This window comes from Morone saxatilis, unplaced genomic scaffold, assembly GCF_004916995.1.
Source record: "Morone saxatilis isolate NCDOM2014 unplaced genomic scaffold, NCSU_SB_2.0 Contig17, whole genome shotgun sequence".
NCBI lineage: Eukaryota > Metazoa > Chordata > Actinopteri > Moronidae > Morone > Morone saxatilis.
This window is the reverse complement of record NW_023339729.1, coordinates 3,287,211-3,307,405: the sequence shown is the minus strand read 5'-3', so window position 1 is coordinate 3,307,405 and position 20,195 is coordinate 3,287,211. Positions and strand designations below refer to the sequence as shown.

The 20,195-nt window shown below is 41.1% G+C and overlaps 1 protein-coding gene across 2 annotated transcripts in view; it reads right to left on the bottom strand.

The window, feature by feature from the left end:
* The window catches only part of LOC118326872 (ras and Rab interactor 2-like), a 36,213-nt gene that overhangs the window by 5,813 nt on the left and 10,205 nt on the right, over positions 1 to 20,195 (bottom strand). For both annotated transcript variants that reach the window (XM_035660015.1, XM_035660016.1), the window contains exons 3-9: positions 14,371 to 14,465; positions 13,898 to 14,096; positions 13,676 to 13,790; positions 10,402 to 10,474; positions 9,509 to 9,600; positions 3,453 to 4,874; positions 146 to 228 (exon numbers count right to left, since the gene is read on the bottom strand). In XM_035660015.1, coding sequence (XP_035515908.1) covers positions 146 to 228; positions 3,453 to 4,874; positions 9,509 to 9,600; positions 10,402 to 10,474; positions 13,676 to 13,790; positions 13,898 to 14,096; positions 14,371 to 14,465 — 2,079 coding nt within the window. The remainder of the gene's footprint in view (positions 1 to 145; positions 229 to 3,452; positions 4,875 to 9,508; positions 9,601 to 10,401; positions 10,475 to 13,675; positions 13,791 to 13,897; positions 14,097 to 14,370; positions 14,466 to 20,195) is intronic.

The following is a 20,195-nucleotide window of genomic DNA, read 5'->3' as shown; positions in this document are numbered from 1 at the left end:
TCTCTGCCCCCCTTTCCTGTCTGTCTTCAGCTGTCACTATCATAAAGGCAATAAAAGCCCAAAAAAATACTTAAAAAAAAAAAAATAATAATATTGTGAAAAAGAATAGTATAGACACAGTCTAACGTTGCAGGTTATCTCTTACCTGGAAGTCATGTAAAGCCACCTCGATCACGCTCTTCAGAGGCTTTAGGACGCACTTGTGCATGGCCTTCTCTAGCACCTGGTCTGTAAGAGATGACAGTAACACACACACACACACACAGAGAAATGAGAAACAGACATTCTTAAAGAACGACGATAGATGAACAAATCACTCATTCGTCTGGCAAACAAATGAGTCACATTTTACAACGGAATGTATCCTTGCATGTTGCGTAAGTCACATGACAGGACCACAGAAACTGCCGGATACTATAACTGTTACAGGAAGAAATGATACAATTACTGTAAGAAGGGAGTAAAACCATAAATTGAGATTAACCTCAGAGGACCTAAATCACAAAGGATGCACACTATAGGATTTAGCTGGGGTCACGATGTATTAGTTAACAAGTTAAGTTAATGTTCGGGCAATAAATAATTCACACGTCCTTTAAATTCCACTGTAAAGAAAGTTATAGATCATTGTTGTTCCGATAACAGTAAAGGAAATGCCTCCAATACTGCCTAAAATGCAAACAGGATCATGATACTGCATCCCTGCAGTGTCCTACTTACCATTTTTAAAAAGTAATAATTATTAAACAAATCTCTACAAACATGAGTAAACAATAAGATCAACAGCAGTAGCCACTGCGTGTATTTATTCTGCATCTGTTTCTTGAATGGCACAGTAAGAACCATGTTTGTACAGTACACAAAATTTATAACTCATTAATCCCAAAGTTTGATATTCCAAGAACGCAAAGTCAGGTTTTAATAGATAGATTACATATTTGGTATTCAGCTAAAGGACAACCTGAGTGTTAGGTGCATGCTCTTTGAAAAGTTAAAGAGTGGCAGATAAGTTGGAGTCTCAGTTCGAGTCTGACCTTGGCAAATCCAACATGGAGCTCAAGCCAATTAGTATACCATTCGGCTAACGTGCAGTAAAAAGTTCTCTACAATGGCTCCATCTGTACCTCACCTACATACATCGACCTCAAATAACTTCCCGCCCACATCAACTATGTACAGCATTGTCAAATTCACACAATTGTGTCTTTTTATTCACCAGCAGTACTGACATCTCCAGCCTCCAGGCACTGTTTATGCCATGCTTATGCAATGAGCTACACAGAACCAAATGCATGTTTTGCAACTTGCGCAAACAAGCAAGCGTGCAGATACAAGAACCCAGTTCTTGTGGAGAAATTCTTGCCTTTATGGTGAGTCAGCGCGGGGTGAATGCGCTCCCCTTACACTACAACACAAGCCTCCGCACTGTGTCTAAAAGCCAAGTGTTGTGGGTCGCTTGAGGTAAGGGTATGGCAGTCCTCTGTTTCACACTGCTAAGACAAATAAATCTGAAGTCATGAACAAGGGGAGGCCTGGGGTGTTTACAGAGGCTGGATAAGTTCGTCAGATCCTCGTGTGTACACAAGGAGGTGTACAAAAGCTATTAAGGACACGCAACTGGACACAATATAGTATGTACATCAAGGCACACACACACACACACACACACACACACAAACACAGACATTTTCTGACTGTGAACTTCCTGATTCCCTCCAGAAAGGGTCATTTCCTTTGTATATTGAGCAATGTTTGTTATTGGGCTTTATCTAGACTACAACCTGTTCAAAGGCTTCCCTCCACTGCAATAAACTGTAGGAGAGTCTGTGATAAACAGTCCATACACACAACAACATACGCACCAGCAAGCACATACACAAAAAATGTACTCAAAGTAATGTACATGAAAGCAAACTTTAAATTTGTGCAGTTTTGTAGTTTACAACCTAGAAATGACAGCCATTCCTTTCCATTGACATCCTCCCTCTGTTTGTTCCTATCCAGTTGTGGCCAATAAATTAGGGCGTGTTAACAGTCATACCGCCGCCCTTTGCAAACATCCAATAGTTGCTCATTGTACCTCTCGACTTCTCAAGCAAAATTGGTATGTATTGTAGCCACTACAAATACTGACGTCCAGCTCCCTTTTTACTACAAACACAAAAGGATTTAGAGACATTTCTTTCCCAAGATGTCAGACGTTGAGACATAACGTAACCACACTCTTCCCAATCTTTCTATAAACACATTAAGTGCGATTGGAGTGTGATGTCAGCCTCCTGCTCGTAGTTGGAGCTTTGTTTTTCTTTTCTGGGCAAAATGAATAGTTGTAATTCTGACACACCTTGCAACCATCTAAAAATCTACTTAACTATTTCATTATTGCACATGGCATGTTTCTCTCATGATAGTGTCTCTAAAATATCTCTACTGTCAAATTATATTCATGCTTACTGCCGTGGCCGCTGTATACAAAAAACATTTCTTCACATTTCCCCTCTCCAAAGGGAACATTGTAAGCGCGAGACGCTTTATGTGCGTGTCTGTGGTCTGTTAGCACAACCAGAATGGATCACTTCTCTGTCTCTTAACAAGGCTTTGCTGTTGTTTGTTGTTTACAATGGACAAGGGATGTGAGATGAGTGCAAAGACTTAATTACATATTCATGCAAATACTCAAGTCCAGAAAAATGTGATTGGAATGAAACATCCCTTTCATATGGCTGCTCGAGCCTGCAAGCTTTATTTTTACAATCATCATGACCTCTAAGAGTATGACCAAAATCAGCAATAATACCACAACAATACTTTTTTTTTTTTGATGCCATGTTTTTTCAACAACAACTCTTTTCTCACGGAGCTAAAGAAGCTTACGTTTTTTGAAATTCTAAATGTCTAAGCACAACTGTACAGGAATTTTGTCTCAATTAGAAAGAGTCTTCCTATCTGACAAATCAATCGATGACAGCGTTCCGCACTTTTTCCAACTTAGTGCTACAGACACATTTCAGTTGGTAACATATTTCTGACGTTCAAAATGATCCTCAACTGCACTGTGAGCGCATGCCGACCAACAGAAGCCAAGAATAACTCACTGGGACACAGCACGCTGGCATTTCTGTAACTCAACACAAGTAATGAGACAGACTAATATGGAAAACCTCAACTACTATGTCTGAATCCCAGGCACTGGCTGAACATTGTGAATGGATGAAGTCATTTTGAAATCCTTTTCTGAAACAACCCTAAAGAGGCTTTACTTCTGAAATTAAAAAACTGGAAGGAAACACGTAGAGCTGTGAATGCTGTCAGAGATGGGATATGACTAAAACATCCCACACACATGCCCACACACAGATGTTTCACAAGCTGAGGAAGCATGATACCACCATGCAACCAACAAATCCTCAAAAATACCTTCAACTTTATGGGTTTAAAGACTTGTGACTTACCTATCTGGTCCTCAGGTATGAGAGACTCAATAGGGGGGTCCAGCTCAGAGCTCTGACGCAGGTAAGCCTTCATCTGTGTCATAAACTGCCTGAGAGTCTGCAGAAAATCCATCCCTGATGTGTGACAGCCTCGGTTCTCCTGAACAAAGCTGATGTAATCCTGGACCAGGGAGCCAAAATATGAGCTTTTGTCCCTGGACAGCTCGGCGATCCTTTTCACTGCCCGTCTCTCCGGGGTCATGAAGGAGCTGAGCATGCCGCTCACCTTGCGGAAGCGTCCCTTCAGGGCCCTGGGGAGGATAAAGGAGCCGCCGCCAAGGCTCACACCGACCCTCTGCCGCCGCCGCACTTTGAGCGACGGGCGGAGGCGCATTTCTAGGTCCGTCTCTAGGCCGACCCCATAGTCTTCCTCCTCGTCCTCTTCCCCGTCGTCATCGTCTTCACTGCTGTCCTCCACTGGGTCTTGATGATTAAGGTGTAGGGACGGGCTGGGGGCCAGGCCCAGGGAGAATCCAGGGGACTGTGAATAATCCAGTGAGTCAGAAGAAGAAGTAGACATGCTCATGTCACTGAGTCGCTGGCGTCCCCTCTCATTAGGAATGGACAGACTCCCAGCGTTATTCTCCAGTAGTGCATCAGCAGGGACAGCAGGTGGAGGCTGGCAGGGCGGAAGCTTGGCACGGGACAGAGCCTTAGCGATGGTCTCATCATCCAGGGCAATGTGGCAGCGGTGAGCTTCCAGATCAGGCTTCTTAGGCCTTGGAGGCGGTGGGTTTGAAGGCACAGGGATTGGTGAGCTGGCAGTCTTGGACGGGCTGCTGTGCTTGGCACCCATCGGTGGTCGAGCGGGGGCTGGGCGCCTGCAAGAGGGCTGTTGTTGCTTTGTAGACACAGCAACAGCCTCTGGCATGCTCTTGGGTCTGGTGGTAGCCGCTGGAGGGCCAGGCGGAGGTGGGGCAGGGCGCCGGCGTGGCATCGAGCGTGGAGGAGGTGGGCGAGGTGGAGGGGGATGTGATTTGCCGTTGAGTTTGATCTTGTCCACGTGCTGCTCACTACCTTGGTTGCTGCTTGATGGCTTTACGGACGCATTCCCTGCATTCTCTAGGTTGTTATCAGACTTGATTTTGGCACGTGAAGGCGGATCGTCCCCACAGCAGTGGTGGTGATGAGTCTGGAGAAACAGGGGGTTGACAAAGCACAGAGGACCGCTGGAGTGCCTTCTCTCCAGATGAAAGGAAGGTGGAGGAGCGTGAGACCGTAGAGTCGGGGGTGCACTGTCGCAGTGAGCCCCGGCGAGTCTCTGCTGTGACCCTTTGACCTCCCTGTTCCTGTTAGTTCGCTGGGGGCTGAGGGTACGGCTCAGAGGGCGACGGGGACAGGGAGAGGTGCGGCGCTGACTACACAGGGCAGAGTCCCAGAATCCTGTAATACACAGACACAGAAACCCTCAGAATCAAACATTAACTAACTTTAAACCAAACACACACTTCCCAGCAAGGGAATATCCTCAGACACCAACTGGGATCAGGAACCTTCAAATGAAAAGATCAGTTAAAGAAAAGATGTAAAAGACAGCATTCTCAACTATCCCTCACCGTGTGACCATGTCTCTTTGCATGTCTTTCTGCTTGGTTGTGTCTTTTTGTCTTGCTGGCAGCAGAAGTGTAGTGAGCTCTGCCCTGTGTGTCTTTGCTCTGAATCACTGAGTGCCGACACACAACCAGAGACACAAAGAGGGAGTCGCCCATGTTAATCACAGAGTGGGAGGGCACTCAACACACCACACGGCACACAGTTCCAGTTCCTCCACTCCTTCTTCCTGCTCCGTTTCCCTCTGCTTCTACATAGCTCTACAACGTGCAGTATTTCCCTGCAGCTCCCCTAATTGAGTAGATTTAGGACTGTTTACAGTGAAATGAATGTATTGCTGTCTCTAAACCTTATTTATATGATTTTCATATTGACAGTGCAAGTGTCCCATAACAGTGGAGGGCATGTGCTCCCATTTTGATCTTCTTGTGTGCTTTCCTGCAGAATCATTCCATTGTTTTCAGCTATTTGGCAAGACAGTTCTCATGCTAATACACTCTTTAAGCTTTAATAACCACTTGAAAATAAAGATTCTACTGTATCCAAAAATACATAAAACAAATTGAAAACTTCAGTTTTAAAATATCTATGCAGTGACTGTAGCATGAGCTCAGTGATGACTGTTCCTGCAGGCTATAAATGGAAACATTAACTCTTGCATTCATGGGGCAATAAAGAAGCAGGGTCCAGCTGATAGAGCAGTTTCACACGTCCTATAATACCTTGGTGTCTGGAGACTGAAATCTGCCTGTGGTATTCTTACTGGTCCATGTGAGAAATGACCACCTGACACCGTGGAACCAGGCAGCCCACTCCAAATAGCACATTTAATACTGACTGACCTCGGATGCGACGTTTGATTTATGTTCATATTAATCTGTAATATTTAATTGAAGAAGATACAGTACATTCTTAGATAAAAGCCATTTTGTTCAAATAATGGCTGCATCTCAAATGATGATGAACAAATAAGCCATTATTTGTTGTTACACGGTCATGTGTAAGCCGGGTAAAAATAAAATCTGCATAATGTTTGTATTTCCACAGCACTAATACCATCTGCAACACATCATACTCACACTGCTGATCTAAAACAAAAACTGTTTTTATTTGCTTATTAATTCCAATCACTTTGTTTTTGTTTGTTTTTTCAAGCAAGGTTAAGATGGTTTTATTGAAACTCCCCACTTCCTTCTGATTTTTCAAACCAAAACCCTACCAGGAACAGGAGCAATTGTTCACTGTGAGATTCTGAAATGTGAGACATTTGTGCAGGAAATCTTGAGTTTCATTGACCATAGCTTAACAGTGATTAAAACAACAACAATAAAATGGAAGCAACTGTAAATAAAAAAACAGTAACTCTGTTAGAGAAGAACAGTTCACAGCAAGTATAACATGACTCTTTTGTATTAATGGCAATTAAAATAGGAGATCAGAAAACACAGGTTCCTTCCATAAACATAGTAAGGCATATATAAAACAGGTGGAATTAGAACTAAAGGCATGTCTATATACGCCTTTTTCAAATAAAGACCTGGTATTGAGGTTACTCATGATTTCAGTGAATAACAAGACTACACAGCCATGCTAGCAGCTCTGTGACGTTGTACTTTTAGCTAAATGCAAATATTAGAATGCTTTACAATGCAGGCATAATATTAACTATGTTCACCATCTTAAATTAGCATGCAAGCATGCTAACAATCACTATTAAACAGAGTAAAGCTGTCAATGTTGACCTGATGGCGCTAGAAAAGTAGAAGAAAAGTTACAATTCAACAAAGCGGCAACCTCTGTGGCTGACAAATGAAGCCTAACTAACGTAACATTACTTCTTCATTGATTCTGTCCCATTGGTTCAAACAAAGCAGATCAGGGGAATTAAGTGTCGACCTGCTGGTACTGAATAGCGCTACAGTTAGGTAATTCAGGACATAAAGGGAAATACATTTATTAGTGGCACATTTTTTAAATAACCTTTTAGTCTTTGGGCATGGGGTTAAGTATGTAGTAAGTATTTTCAAGTCAAAAGTCCAAGTTCAGTTGCAAGTTTTTTTTGATTCAGTCAAGTTGAGTCTAAAGTCATCAAATTTGTGACTCAAGTCTGACTCGAGTCTACACCTGTGGAAATATCCATAAGTGACTGAATATTTATAATCAAAAAGTAAAGTAAGACGTGCTTAAAAAAAACACTTAAAAGGTGCCTTTCTAACTTAACAACACCCTCCATTCCCTCTTGGAAGGCAAATCAGTTGCAAAGTCACTGCTATACTCAAATGTCTCTGAAGCTATTTGTAACATGTGTTTGTGTTTCACATGTGCGTGCCCAGATTCCACAACATAGAATATGGCCGTCTCCTTTTGGTCTTTAAATAGAAGCTTTCCAGTGCAGATGGGGAGTTTCCCTTAATGTACTAGTTAGCTAAGAAAAGACCAAGCTGGCTCACACTTAAAGTATTTTTCAAACTCTACCCCTTCACATCAAATGGAAGAACAGCAATGCAATGGCATTACAGTGCAGGCTTACACCCTCTTCCATTCACAAGTACCTATGACACAGGTTACCCCACATGTGTTATAACAGCACTCATCCTTGCAAACCTTGTGTGTTTTCATACATAGTGTGATGGTATGTGTGTGTTTGGACAGCGCACAGCCTACTGTAGCTTTCCACTCGCCACTCCTTTCTCGCCCCACACTGAGCACTGAGCTATGTCGTAGGCTTCCACTGTAGGAAGCTGACTCATTGCAGTTTCCCAGCAGCTGAGCCTAGAAGAACTTGACAGAAATGAAGTGTAAATCTGCTGTGAAACCAGACCTGAGAGGGCAGCTTGATTTGACAACGTAAAATAAATAAAACCTGTGCAAACAAATACTGGCCTACTGTTGACATGTTAGCAGGCGCAGCATTCACAGGCACCCCTGGGGTTGGAGAGATTGTGGTATTTTAAAGTACCATACTGGTGTTTAAACTTTTAAAATCTTGTATACTTTAGCCATATTACTTGTAACCTTTTTCCAATTTGTTTCAGTGCATTTGGTCTGCTTTGTCATATTATTATGTCTTCTCTTTATGTCATAGTTCTGTCTCAGTTGTGTAATAACCTCATTATAAACAATCTAACGTAATTTATTTGTGAGCAGAGATGGTTTTCCCTTGGTGGTCTGCTGAAGGTCACTCTGACATTTGCAACTGACAGAAACATTACATTCTGGAGCTACAGATGTTGTTGGGAAATAAACAAACATGGACCTCATGACAACGATTTCTTCCTAAAGAAAATGCTGAATGGCAATCTACCCCAATCTACCCAAGTTACCTTCCTCTGAATGCACCAAAACAGTTTCCAAAACAGTCCCTGTTCAATTAGTGGGAATGGGTCATGCATGAAGTTAGCTTATTCACTTTCTTTCTGAGAGTAACACCCTCATTTAACGTTCCTGCTACAAAGCTGGGGAATGTTTCACAAAAGCAGAATTAAGAAATCCAGGATAACTGAAAAAGTGAGGCTTGACCTAGCCCAGTCAGAGCATCTTGGCTTAATAGGTTTCAGGAAGGCTAAACCAGACTGAGGAGGTGCAGCTAGGGGACATCTGTAATGAAGTAATTAAGATAAATCTTTCTTTAGCAGACCATGAGTTTGATCACAGATTTACTAAGTAAATCAGATGTTTACTGATCTTGAAATGGAGACGTATTAAACATACTTTACATAATAGAAGCTTATGTAAAGCATTATCTAAAACAGGAAACACAGTCGCTGTAATAACACAGAGAAAAAGCGTGGCAGAAACTGCGGACTGACTGAATGCGTAAGTAGCCTAAAAATAAAGATCAAGGCTACTAACCACTGCTCTCAAGGAGTCACTTGCCCTTTGCACGAATGAACAGTTGTACATTTGCCTTGAAAGGGAACAGTGAAGGTTAATATGTTACTCAGGAAATTTGTTGGGTTGCTTTATGAAGTTAATGTAGAACAAAGTGTGGAACATTTCTAACTGTGTTTAATAATGAATTTGATTTCACAAAAACCTGCCCACTGCACTCTATTGAGAAGACTCCTGGAGGTGTGTGAGCCCAGCAGCTGGTCGCCAATAAATAGTTACAGCTCATAACTAAACCACCAATTGTAATTCTTTATTTATTTTTGTGTATTAACTAACTAAAGGAAATACAACATGCTTTAGAGGTGTTGGTAGGAGCAGTTTTAAACACTGGAGAGAGCTAACCGTTTCCCCCTGATCCGGTCTTTATGCTAAGCTAGGTTGATTGCCAGCTCTGTACTTAAGGCACAGTCATAAACAGCATCAGGCTTCTCTTCTACATTCCAAAAAGAAACTGAACAAGACGTTTGATAAAAGAAAGCACAGACAACATTTTAGATTACCTTTCTCAAACAAAAGTTGTTTGAACTGCTCGTTAATACAAAATTTCCAACCAATAGAGACATAAATGAGGCTACCTGCTCCAAGCTGAGCCACCTCCTCCAGTTCTTTCTGAGTCTTAGCAGATGCAATGGCCTCTGGGAGTTTGAGTGTGAATGGCAGGAGATCCCTAAATGAAAGATGAACAGGTGACAAATGTGACAGAAAATAAATACAAGGAATAGAATATAAGAAAAGATTAAAACATGGAACAAGGAAGGAGCTGCAGTAATCACATTCAATTTCTTGTGAGTTGAGTTACAAAACTTAACATGCTGATTCATCCATGTACCTTAAATTTACTAACAACAGCGTTTAATGTTCAGTGCTTTATGGTCAGGGTTATAGTGCATAATTGTCCTCATTTGACAGTAACATCCCAGAACAAAAGTGATGATGCCATACGTTTGGTTGGCAAAACAAAGCCTAAACCCTGGCATACAGAGAAGTGAAAATACTTTCAATCATCATTAATATAAACATGCTGACACACCCTGTGTTTCCATTACAATGCCACACACATCTGAACTTAAGATATATACAATCCTCACAATGTTAGGACTGAGAATGTAAATTAACATTCAGCCCAAAAAACATAATCTGCATTTGTAAACTGCAGGAGGCCTGTCTGATGAGCAGCCAGCTCTCTAGTTGAATCCATTGTTGTACTGCCTGAAGCACTATTTATTTCCTTTATTTCCTGTGTCTGTTGTTTTAACTCCTGTGTCTGTCTGTGTTTCCCGGGCTGGCACACACTAAAACAAGAAGTGAGAGCCTTGGGCACTGAGAGGGGACTGCTTACTCAACAAACATTATTTTCATCCATGGAGTTTCCATCCTCGAATCTCCCTCTCATCATCACAGAGCAAAACACGGAGAAGCCGGAAATGTCATGGATGGATAGACAGAAGAACAAATGTTGGTCGTTTACCTGCTGATACAGTAGAAAGCCACCAGACGAAACAGATCTGCAAAGCTGATTCCAGATCCCTCAAGAGAAAAGGCTGCAAACAAATGAAACATGCAAAGATTGAATTAAGTTACTTTTCGTCATGATACCAGGGAGGGTCTATGAATTGTGATGTTGAGTCAGTTCAATTAAATGACAGTGAAAGTGTCACATTTGTATTGTTTATATATATATATATATATATACACACATTGCAAGTTGATCACAAAATAACTCACTGATCAGTAACTTTCTACTCATTCAAACAATAGCATGATATTACAGCACCAGTGAGGTGGGGTCTGTCATTCTGGGGAAAGATAGTTGATATTTGAATCTCATTCACAGGTGGTCAAATACTTATCCTTTGGCGACCCAAAACTTCAGTCCTGGGAATTAGTCATGAAGCTGTGACAGGGCCAAAGTGTGATGACATACCAGCTGTGGATTTTCCCTGCTGAAATGACAGCACACATGGGACGATGGGAGTGCCTTTGGCCTGCTTTGGCCTTTTAGATATGGGTCAGCTGCTCTCCAGTTGGCCTCTCATACCGCACAGACTGCTGTGCTACCCTACCCTTGTGCATGAACGGTTCGAACTTAACTTTTAAACAATAGTTTTGTTTAAAAAAATAAATAAAATCACCATTCATTTTTAAGTCACATTGCTCATTAGCATGCACATTCTTTCTTGAAACTAGGCCTAAATATTACATTTGAAAGGGTAAATGGTGAATGTGTCTATATGTAGATGCTGAAAGCTGAGAGACAGTGTTGCAACTTCATATCAGAGAGCCGTTAGGGGTCGCCAAACCTTCACAGGGGGTCGCAAGGTCTTCTTGATTGTAAGGTGTATATGAAAACTTAAAAAATACACACAGTAGGCCTATAGCTTAGCATTTAGTTGACTTCTGTGAAGAAAAGTAAATGTAGTATATAAGTATATTGTCTAATAGAAAAATGGCCAAGCATCAGGGACAAGAAAATACTGAATTTGTCAAAAAAGAAGCCTATTAAATCCGTATGATGTCTGTGTGTTGGCATAAGAGGGGCACTAAATTTAATGGTAATCCAATAGCGTAATTCTCATTCGTTAGGAGGATACATCATCTTGGAACCATGAATATCTTTACTAAATATTGTGCCAATCTATGTAGATGTTTAGATACAAATTTGTAGAATAATTAAAGACTTTGATCTGCAGATGGCGCTAGATAAAAACTCAGGGGATCACCAAAGTCATCAGAATTTATCCTCCAGGAACCCTGAATACTGTACCAGATTTCCTTGCAATCCCTTCAACATTAGTGTAGACATTTCACAAATGTCAAGTCATTTGGATTTATCCTCTGAGGACCATGAACATCTGTATAAACATTTGCTGCAATCTATCTAGTATTTGAGATGTTTTTAGTCTTGACTAGAGTGATGGACCAGTCAACCCACACTGCCATCCCTAGAGCTACACTGCTAACATGGCTTAAAATCTTATTTCATAATAACTTAGGTTTGGCCAGAAGTGCAGGAAGTCAGTTCAGTGATAGACCTCCATTCAACCACATGATGCAGTGCAGCCCACCACACCATTAGCAGTTTGCTCTCTGTGAACCCCTAAACCATCCCCAGTCTCAGCCCTTCCTCAGTGTAATATTACTAACCTCTAGTGGTGGCAACCTAGAACACTTCTAGCAGGACAACAGCTACCCCAAGTAGCTGTCCCCACTATGCTCCTGCAATAATGAACTAAAGAAAATGAGAAGTATATATTGTGAATTAAATACCAACGCAAGACTAATTATTGTAAGATTATAAGCAAAGTTACACATTAAATGAGAGTCTTTGTTTTAATGAAATAAGATCACATTAAATTTTTAAAATAAAGTCACTCATACAGAGCTAACTACAGTATGTTCCCTGTTCAATGTCACTTGCAAGTGCAAACAAACATGTGACCAAAAGCTGTGCAAGGCACGGTTGGCTGTAGACGTTTACTGAAGACAGAGCCATTATCAGCAAACCTTTCAGAGAGTGGGGAGTGTGTTACTGTAGTCACATCAAGTGCAGACCAACAGTTTGTACCGACAGTTGCATTAATTTATTTTTCACAGCAGTCATTTTGACATGAAATAGTAGGGTAAATAAAGGTTTTACTGATGATACTAATTAAGGTTCTGTTCCATTTAGTGTGTAGCAAAACCTTTCCAGTGAGCCAACATGCGCAATAGCAGCACCCTGAATGTGTTAATGGAATGGAACCTTAATTAGTATCATTGTTAACACTTGTACCCTACTATTTCACATCAAAATGGCTGCTGTGAACAGAGAATAGAAAAGAGGAATTAGGGCTGCACAATTAATCTCCGTATTATTGAAATCACAATATGGCCAAGTACAATATCCAAATTGCAGAAGCTGCAATTAACTGAATAAGGTAAAATATGTGACAAAACAACATTATAACAATGTAGTGTGATGCTGCAGAGATACCCTGGCCAACAAATCGTGTTCTTCAGATTTAAGACAACATGTTTTTTGGTACAGAACTCAACAAATGTCACATCATTAGGATTTTAATAGTTGTTTTCAGGTAAAATAAATTTGTGATGTAAAAATGATCATTCCCTCTAATCGTGAATCATATCTGTCAAAATAATGGCAATATGATGTTTCTACCATATTGTGCAGCCCTAGAAGAAATCTTTAAATTCAAAGTTCTTTTGAGCCCCACAGTGGCAAGCTTACAAACACGATTGGGTCACACATTCTCATTTCTCATTTGTATACTGGTTTATCTTTGCACACAGTATGCGGAGGCGGACAGGAAATTAAATTTTTAATTCTCTGACCAGTGTATAGTATGACTGCTGTGGCTCAACAAGACATAATCAAACCACTGACACTGAAAGACCACAATTTGAACTACTTTCTTTTTGAGAGTGAGGGCTACCTAAAGGGAGAAAATTATCGGGAGGGCTATTCTATACCTAAAGAACATTCATGGTAAACTGATGCTTTAAATAAAATTAAATAGAAGTGTGTTTTTTCACCTTTCGTCATTGGAGACCCCTGGTATAGGCCGTTACTACTAAACCATAGCATATGGAACATATCTTGGACAGTGCCAGATTGTGTAGCAAATTCCAAAATTGACTAAATGTTTGTTAAGCGTAATCTGGCAATATTTAAATTATTATATCTTGATGTGGCTCCAGCACTCCGGATACAGTCAGTTAAAACAAACATTACAGTTACTCACTGTACTGGCTCTCTCTGACAGGGAAGTGGCTGATGGGAGTTCCTGATTGATCCTCCTTCAGACGCACGGAGAGAACTTTTCTCTGCAGAGCGGCTGACTTCCTGACCAGGAAAACCTACGCCATGCAAAGAGAGGTCAAGAAGTATAATACAATCTCAGACAATATTCAGATATTCAGAGGAGACACGCTAACATTTGAATCCCAGGATGGTAACCCCTCACCCCCGGTGGCTGCTTGAGCAGTATGTGACTGGCCTCCTCTTCGCTGACTGCCAGCAGCAGCCACACCGGGTGGGTTTGAGTCAGCCTGTCCAACACGCTCATCCTCCTCCGCAAGGAGTCGTACCCAGAATCCCTCTCAACCCCCACCCCGCCACAGTGGGGGGACTGCAGGTAAACACCACTCACTTCATTCTCCAGCCTGGCAGAGACACAGAGGGTGAAAAACCTTTGCCCTCTGCTGGTGACAATGAGTATATAGCAGCATTCACAAATACCACTGAAGGAAATCAGATTTTAATGGAATACAAAACAATGCAGAGCAATACACGACCTGCCTCATCGACATAACATTTTAAGTATTATGAGGCATAAAAACTAGACCAGGCAGGTTGATGAAAGTTTCAACAGAGAGTGTGAGAAAAAAGCAAAAACGCAAAAAAAAAAGTAAAGAAAAAGGTGGGAAACCGTCTTACCCTTGTAAGTCCATGGGCTCCTTGTCAACTGTTGGAGAGGTCTGGACCATCTCCTTCTTCAGCTCCCCAATCTCCAACGCAAATGTGTCAATCAGCTGAAAGACGACAGAATGAGAGACTTTGACTGATGAGGGAATATTAGGAGAGGAGGAGGAGGAGGAGGGGGAACAGCAGTAACGTTAAATGAAACTGACAGCATTGCTCAAACGTAAATCAGAAAGAAGAAACTGCAACTGGAGGACGGAGGGACCGTATCAGTCACGTCTAGAACAAAAGGCAGGGAAACGGTTAGTCATTTTTCCTGTGTGTGGACCTCATTTCCGATAGGCAGGAAACATGGAGACAAAGCACTGTCAAAAAGTGACCCACATCAACATCCACTGTGCGCTAAAAAAAATTTCCAAAGTCGTTAACTGTTCTCCCAGTGTGTCCCAACTGAAAGTGCAATTTCTGCAATAAACAGCACAGCTGCTTGTAAACCTCTGGATGAATCTCCCATGTCATGATGGGCTATTTTCAGGCTGACAGAGATAAGGGTTGTCGCACTGTCGTCATTTAAATCTATCTTAAGCACTAATTAGTCAACAGAGTGAGTGGTCTAATAACGACAGTGTGGGATTGTGTCTTTGTGCTCTATTTAGTTTCATCCCACAACTATTTGGGAATTTATATTGTGATGAAACAGACATGGAATGTGTTTTGCAATCCCTGATACCAACCTCACAGCATACAGAGAAGCTTTTGTAGCTTGCTGCTCAAGAGAATTTGTTTATTCTTTTATTTTAGAATAAAAGGAGAAACATTAAGATGGATCTAGAGCAGACAAAATAAAGCCCACTTTTTTTGCCTTACATTTTGGCAAGTTGGCACTATTTATTGATTGATTGATTTAGCCATTGGCACTTCCTGTTTGCAATGTACCCGTGGATGTACAGACTAAACACTGGATCTCTTTGATACTGAAGAAAACATAAAAATATGATGATTCTCAGGCAAGTTCTGGATTTACAAGGCCATCTTTTCTCTGTGATTTCTGAGCTTAATTACAGATGATAATTCGGAGAAAACAATATACTCAGTAATATAAACCAGGCTGACTCTAAAAATGCATTGTGTGTGTTTAGATCTTTGACTGTATATAGATGGACGACAGGATGGACGTCCTGGACGACAGGATAGCTCTCCACTAGTAAATCATAATCTTGATCGCCCCCTGGTGGCTGGCTGCAGTATAGGTCCTATATAGTATAACCCCATACGTCAAATAAATGTAGCTAACAGGTAGTTATTATCACACTGATGTATGTTCATCTCTCTGATAAGTTTGATGGAATAAAAGGGAGTGTGACATTGTGATTGACAGCTGAGCCCTGCTCATGATCAAGCCTGCAGGGTATATGGGCAGGACCGCCATACCGGGGATCCAACCCCGATCACTACCGCGCAGACTCTGGCTCCAAATGACGTCACCATTTTTGTGCACTGGAAGGAAGTGGAGACACGTCGTCCATCAGATTTGACCAAATTGTGAGAAAAGACGTGTGCAATGTTTTGACACAAACTGTAGCAGTCTGGGTGAGAACCATAATTGCCTCTGTGAGCTGCGTGTCACAGCCTCTGCTGCTGCTAGAACTGCTGATAAGCAGTCAAAACTATAACTAACTCATTGTTTATAGAACACCAGCATGCGCCTGTCCCTTTCACCTCAAGCAGCATCTTTGCCTCATGTCTCTCCCTCCCCCTCTTCAACCCTTCCACCTCGCTCACAGTTTGAAAACCTCTGATCGAGTAATGAAAGATACATCAGCACGCAATTCCCCTGCAAAAGGAGTCCGCAAAAATAGTCGAAAAATGACTTGGTTACATAAAGACGGCAACTAATTGCTTTCATGTTGTTTTGGGTTTTTTCGCTCTTCTCCACATTCCCTCATTCCAGATTTTAGAGCTCTCAAAGGGATTCAGAGCCTCCTCGAACATATCTGAGCAGATGTTGGAATTTGGATGCTTTACACTGATGATGTGGGTCAATCAGTGCAAGAAGATGGCTTCCCAAAGCCTATTCACGCATTATATTGTTGCATCTGGCCACAGAGCACAATATAACGAAGGCCAGGAGTCTGAGGCAATCAGGAAAAGTATGTCAGTATGAACTATACATGGAAAATCTGTCATATTACCATTACTCTTTTGATGTGGTGAACTCTGCCTATTTAGTGCGAACACAAAGAATTATACACAAATACAGCTTTTAATGAAAGGTTTCTGCTTCCATTACACATTTCAACCAGTTGGAGGCATCCTTTTCCAAACTTTCCTTCACCAGCTGGGCTCCAGGCCAGACCACAGTCACCACAGGCCCCTCTAATTCCCCCCTAGCAGGACTAAGTGGAGCCAGCTCAGTTAAAGCCACAGACTCCCCCAGCTTTGTGTCAGGTCAAAACTCTATTATACAACATGAGTCGACAAGTTAGTTCTAGTGCTAGCGGAGCACTGAGAACTGTTCAGTTCAGACACAGACTGGGGATGCTCAATTTGATCCCTAGTGGAGACAGGGTTGGCTATTAGAGTCTCGACAGCTGACCATTACTGGAGGAAGAGCCAGCGCTCTCACGCAGCAGAGTGTCATTTTTCCTGTCAAAAGCAGTGAGAACCCTAAAACCAGACTCTAAAAACAGCCCGTGTCAGTTTAAACTCCTGAAGTAGACTGTGGTTGCATCCCAAAGAGGGAAACATTTGGAAAATTCTGTCCTTTCAGCCCTTTAAAGTAACAAAAATAATTTCTACAAGCTGTTGACAGGGATTAATTCTGGCTTATAAAGTTTTCATTTGTTCCATATTAAACACAACTTATGTGCATTCCTGTGTATGTACATTGAGAGAAATAAAATAACGGATTCAAATTCCTTGTAGGTGTACACATAATTGGCCAATAAAGCAGATTCTGACCTGATTGAAGCAATCAATTCAACAAAGGCAAAGCACGATGGCCAACCAGGACCAACTGTCAACACGTTTGCAATAATTTAATTTATTGAACATTTGTCTGAGAATATGCGCTATTAAAGCAGAGTAACAACTTATAAGAAAGGGCCCAAAGATGGGTCCTGCTTTATTACCTTATTTATTACCTATCTTTAGGCCTGTATCCTTGTGTCAAAATCTAATTTGTGAGTGCAAACGTACTGCATACTTCTAAATAAACTTTTGTGTTGTGTTGAATCAGATTACTGTGCAGCAGTTCTTTGACAAACAGCATGTGGTGCTTGAAGACTGTGTAGCACAGAAAGTCAGGGAACATACTGTAGGCTACTCATGAACTTAAACTATGGTTTTTGTCAAGTATTTTACAAGTATTCTGCATACCAAAGCAGATCAATTCTAGTATGGCAGCCTTATTTGAATCATCTTGGACCTGATTTTTTTTCCATTTTACAAGGAGCCTACTGAACCTGAACTCTTGTAATCTGTGATTTACCTGCCACATATACTATTTTTTAATGTAATTGTTGCTTATGTTTGTTATTTTTGTGGAAAAGTATGAAAATCAAATTAACATATTGTTTTAAATTGTTTATTTATGTTGTCACTTTGTTAATTTATTACAATAACTTTACTGAATAAACTGGTATGAACCAAACAGAATCAGTTTTTTCACACATCAGTCCTTATTCAAGAGTGATCATACTGAACAGCCTTGTTATGTTCATGAAGACTGCAGTAGGAACTGTAAAACAGACGAGAGATAGACCCATTAGTAGCTGCTTGTTACATTCATGATTACAGACTGTAAAGGGATTATTCACCAGGTCGCTAGATTCAGATGTTGATGAAGTTGAGCTGATGGTCCATGTTGATACATGCTACTATTATTACACCTGAGCAGAGACAGTGCATATATACAGTCACATATATGTACTGCCCTTGTTTTTCCACTGTGTCTCTCTATAGGTCCAGTGTGTAACATTTAGGAGGATCTATTGGCAGAAATTGAATATAATATTTAAAGGTATGTTTACATTAGTGTATAATCACCTGAATATAGGAATCTTTATGTTTTTGTTACCTTAGAATGAGATTTTTATCTCCAGAGGGAGTGGGTTCTCTTCTAGTCCGCCACGTTTCTACAGTAGCCCAGAACGGACAAACCAAACGTTGGCTCTATATAGGGCTTTTGTGTTTTCGCAAGTTTCTCCTAAACGCTTGGAATGGGAGGGTGAGGTGAGGCCGTTGTAATCTCAAACTTCATCGCTAGACAAAAAAAACAATAAATTGATGTTTAAGGACCCATAATTCAACTTTGGATATGTTACAGGTAGACGGCGACATTGTTGCAGGAGACCTCAGTTCCAGAATACTGTACACAAGGGGTGCACATAGAGTTAGAGGAACCAGCCGCAAGAGAGGGGCCCAACTGCTCATTTTTGCCCCATGGCCCCCATAAAGAGTTATTAATCCGGCCATGGAAAGAAGCAGAAAGATACTTATTACCTTCTGTTAAGAAACAGGCATTGAATTATGAATGAAAATTAGGGCCAGAGGAGACATGGGAAATTCCTGAGCTATGAAATGAAGGTCAGTGAACACAAGAGTTGTTGAGTGAAGTCTGGCTCTGGGCACAGTGCTTCTCAGGGCTCTAATGGTGGCGCCCATGCAGGCCTTATTTCACACTGATGACTTTTAGAGGAAAATGACTGACGTTCAGGAAAGCTCTTAACAACAGAAGTCTGTGTTTCACTTTTATCAACCTCCCAAATTCATTCATCTGGTTTGTTTCCATTCTTGATCATTGATTTCATTCCCTCTGCACAACACATGGGTGCAGAGTTAGACCAAAGCAGAGAGGCAGATCTCACGCACACATAAGAGGGTTATTTATTCAGCTCCTTTAAGATTGCGAATGTGTGTGTGTGTGTGAGAGTGTGTGTGTGTGTGTGTGTGTGTGTGTATAGAGGTAAGTGATTCTCTGCATGGACGCCTGTTAAAGCCATGGATGGAGTCAATGGGAAACTATGTGTTTGGTTTTGACACACAGACGCATGCAGAGAGCGCTTTCACAGTTAGTGAGGATGGAAAAAACTGCAAAGGAAATTAAAAGTGAGACAAGTTTCAGTGTTTGTTTCATTGTTGGTCTAAATGGGTCTTTTTATAGCTTTAAAAGTGGGTTTAATTAATTCATCTGTAAGACGCCGAGTGAACTTAGAAGATGCAGCCAGGTGAGAGCTATAAATTTCTACTGAGACACAGCATGCATCAACAGGATTTGGCCGCTAGCTTGCCAAAATGTTGCAGAAGAGCAAGATTTTTACACTTGTCCATTGCTGGGGCTTACAATGAACAGGGCTGTAGCTGAACTACTGTAATTTATATGTGCCGCAGTATATCATTCACTTCTTTGTAATCCAGGTCAGTCATCAGGGAGAGACTGACAGAAGACAGGCGAAGATTAGGCCTCCTATTTAAGTACATGTATTGTGCAAAAATAGGGGCTAGTAATGGCAACTCTGGCTCTTTTTGGCGAGCCAGATCATCGGCAATATGTTTTTACCTATGACTGGTAGGTGTGCACATATATCACTTGAATTATTCAATGTAGCCTAAATGCTAAACTTTAGCATTTCCAGAATAACATAATGTTTGGGATAAAAACATTAAATAATAGTAAAAACACCAAATGATATTACACGTGTAATACATTTATTTGTATTAGACTGTGTTTTGTAGGTAGGTTCTTTGTAAGTCTCACCATGCATGGATGTTGATGTTGTTACTGAAGTGATTATACCTAAAAAATACGTAATACAATTATCATATTATTATTATTATTA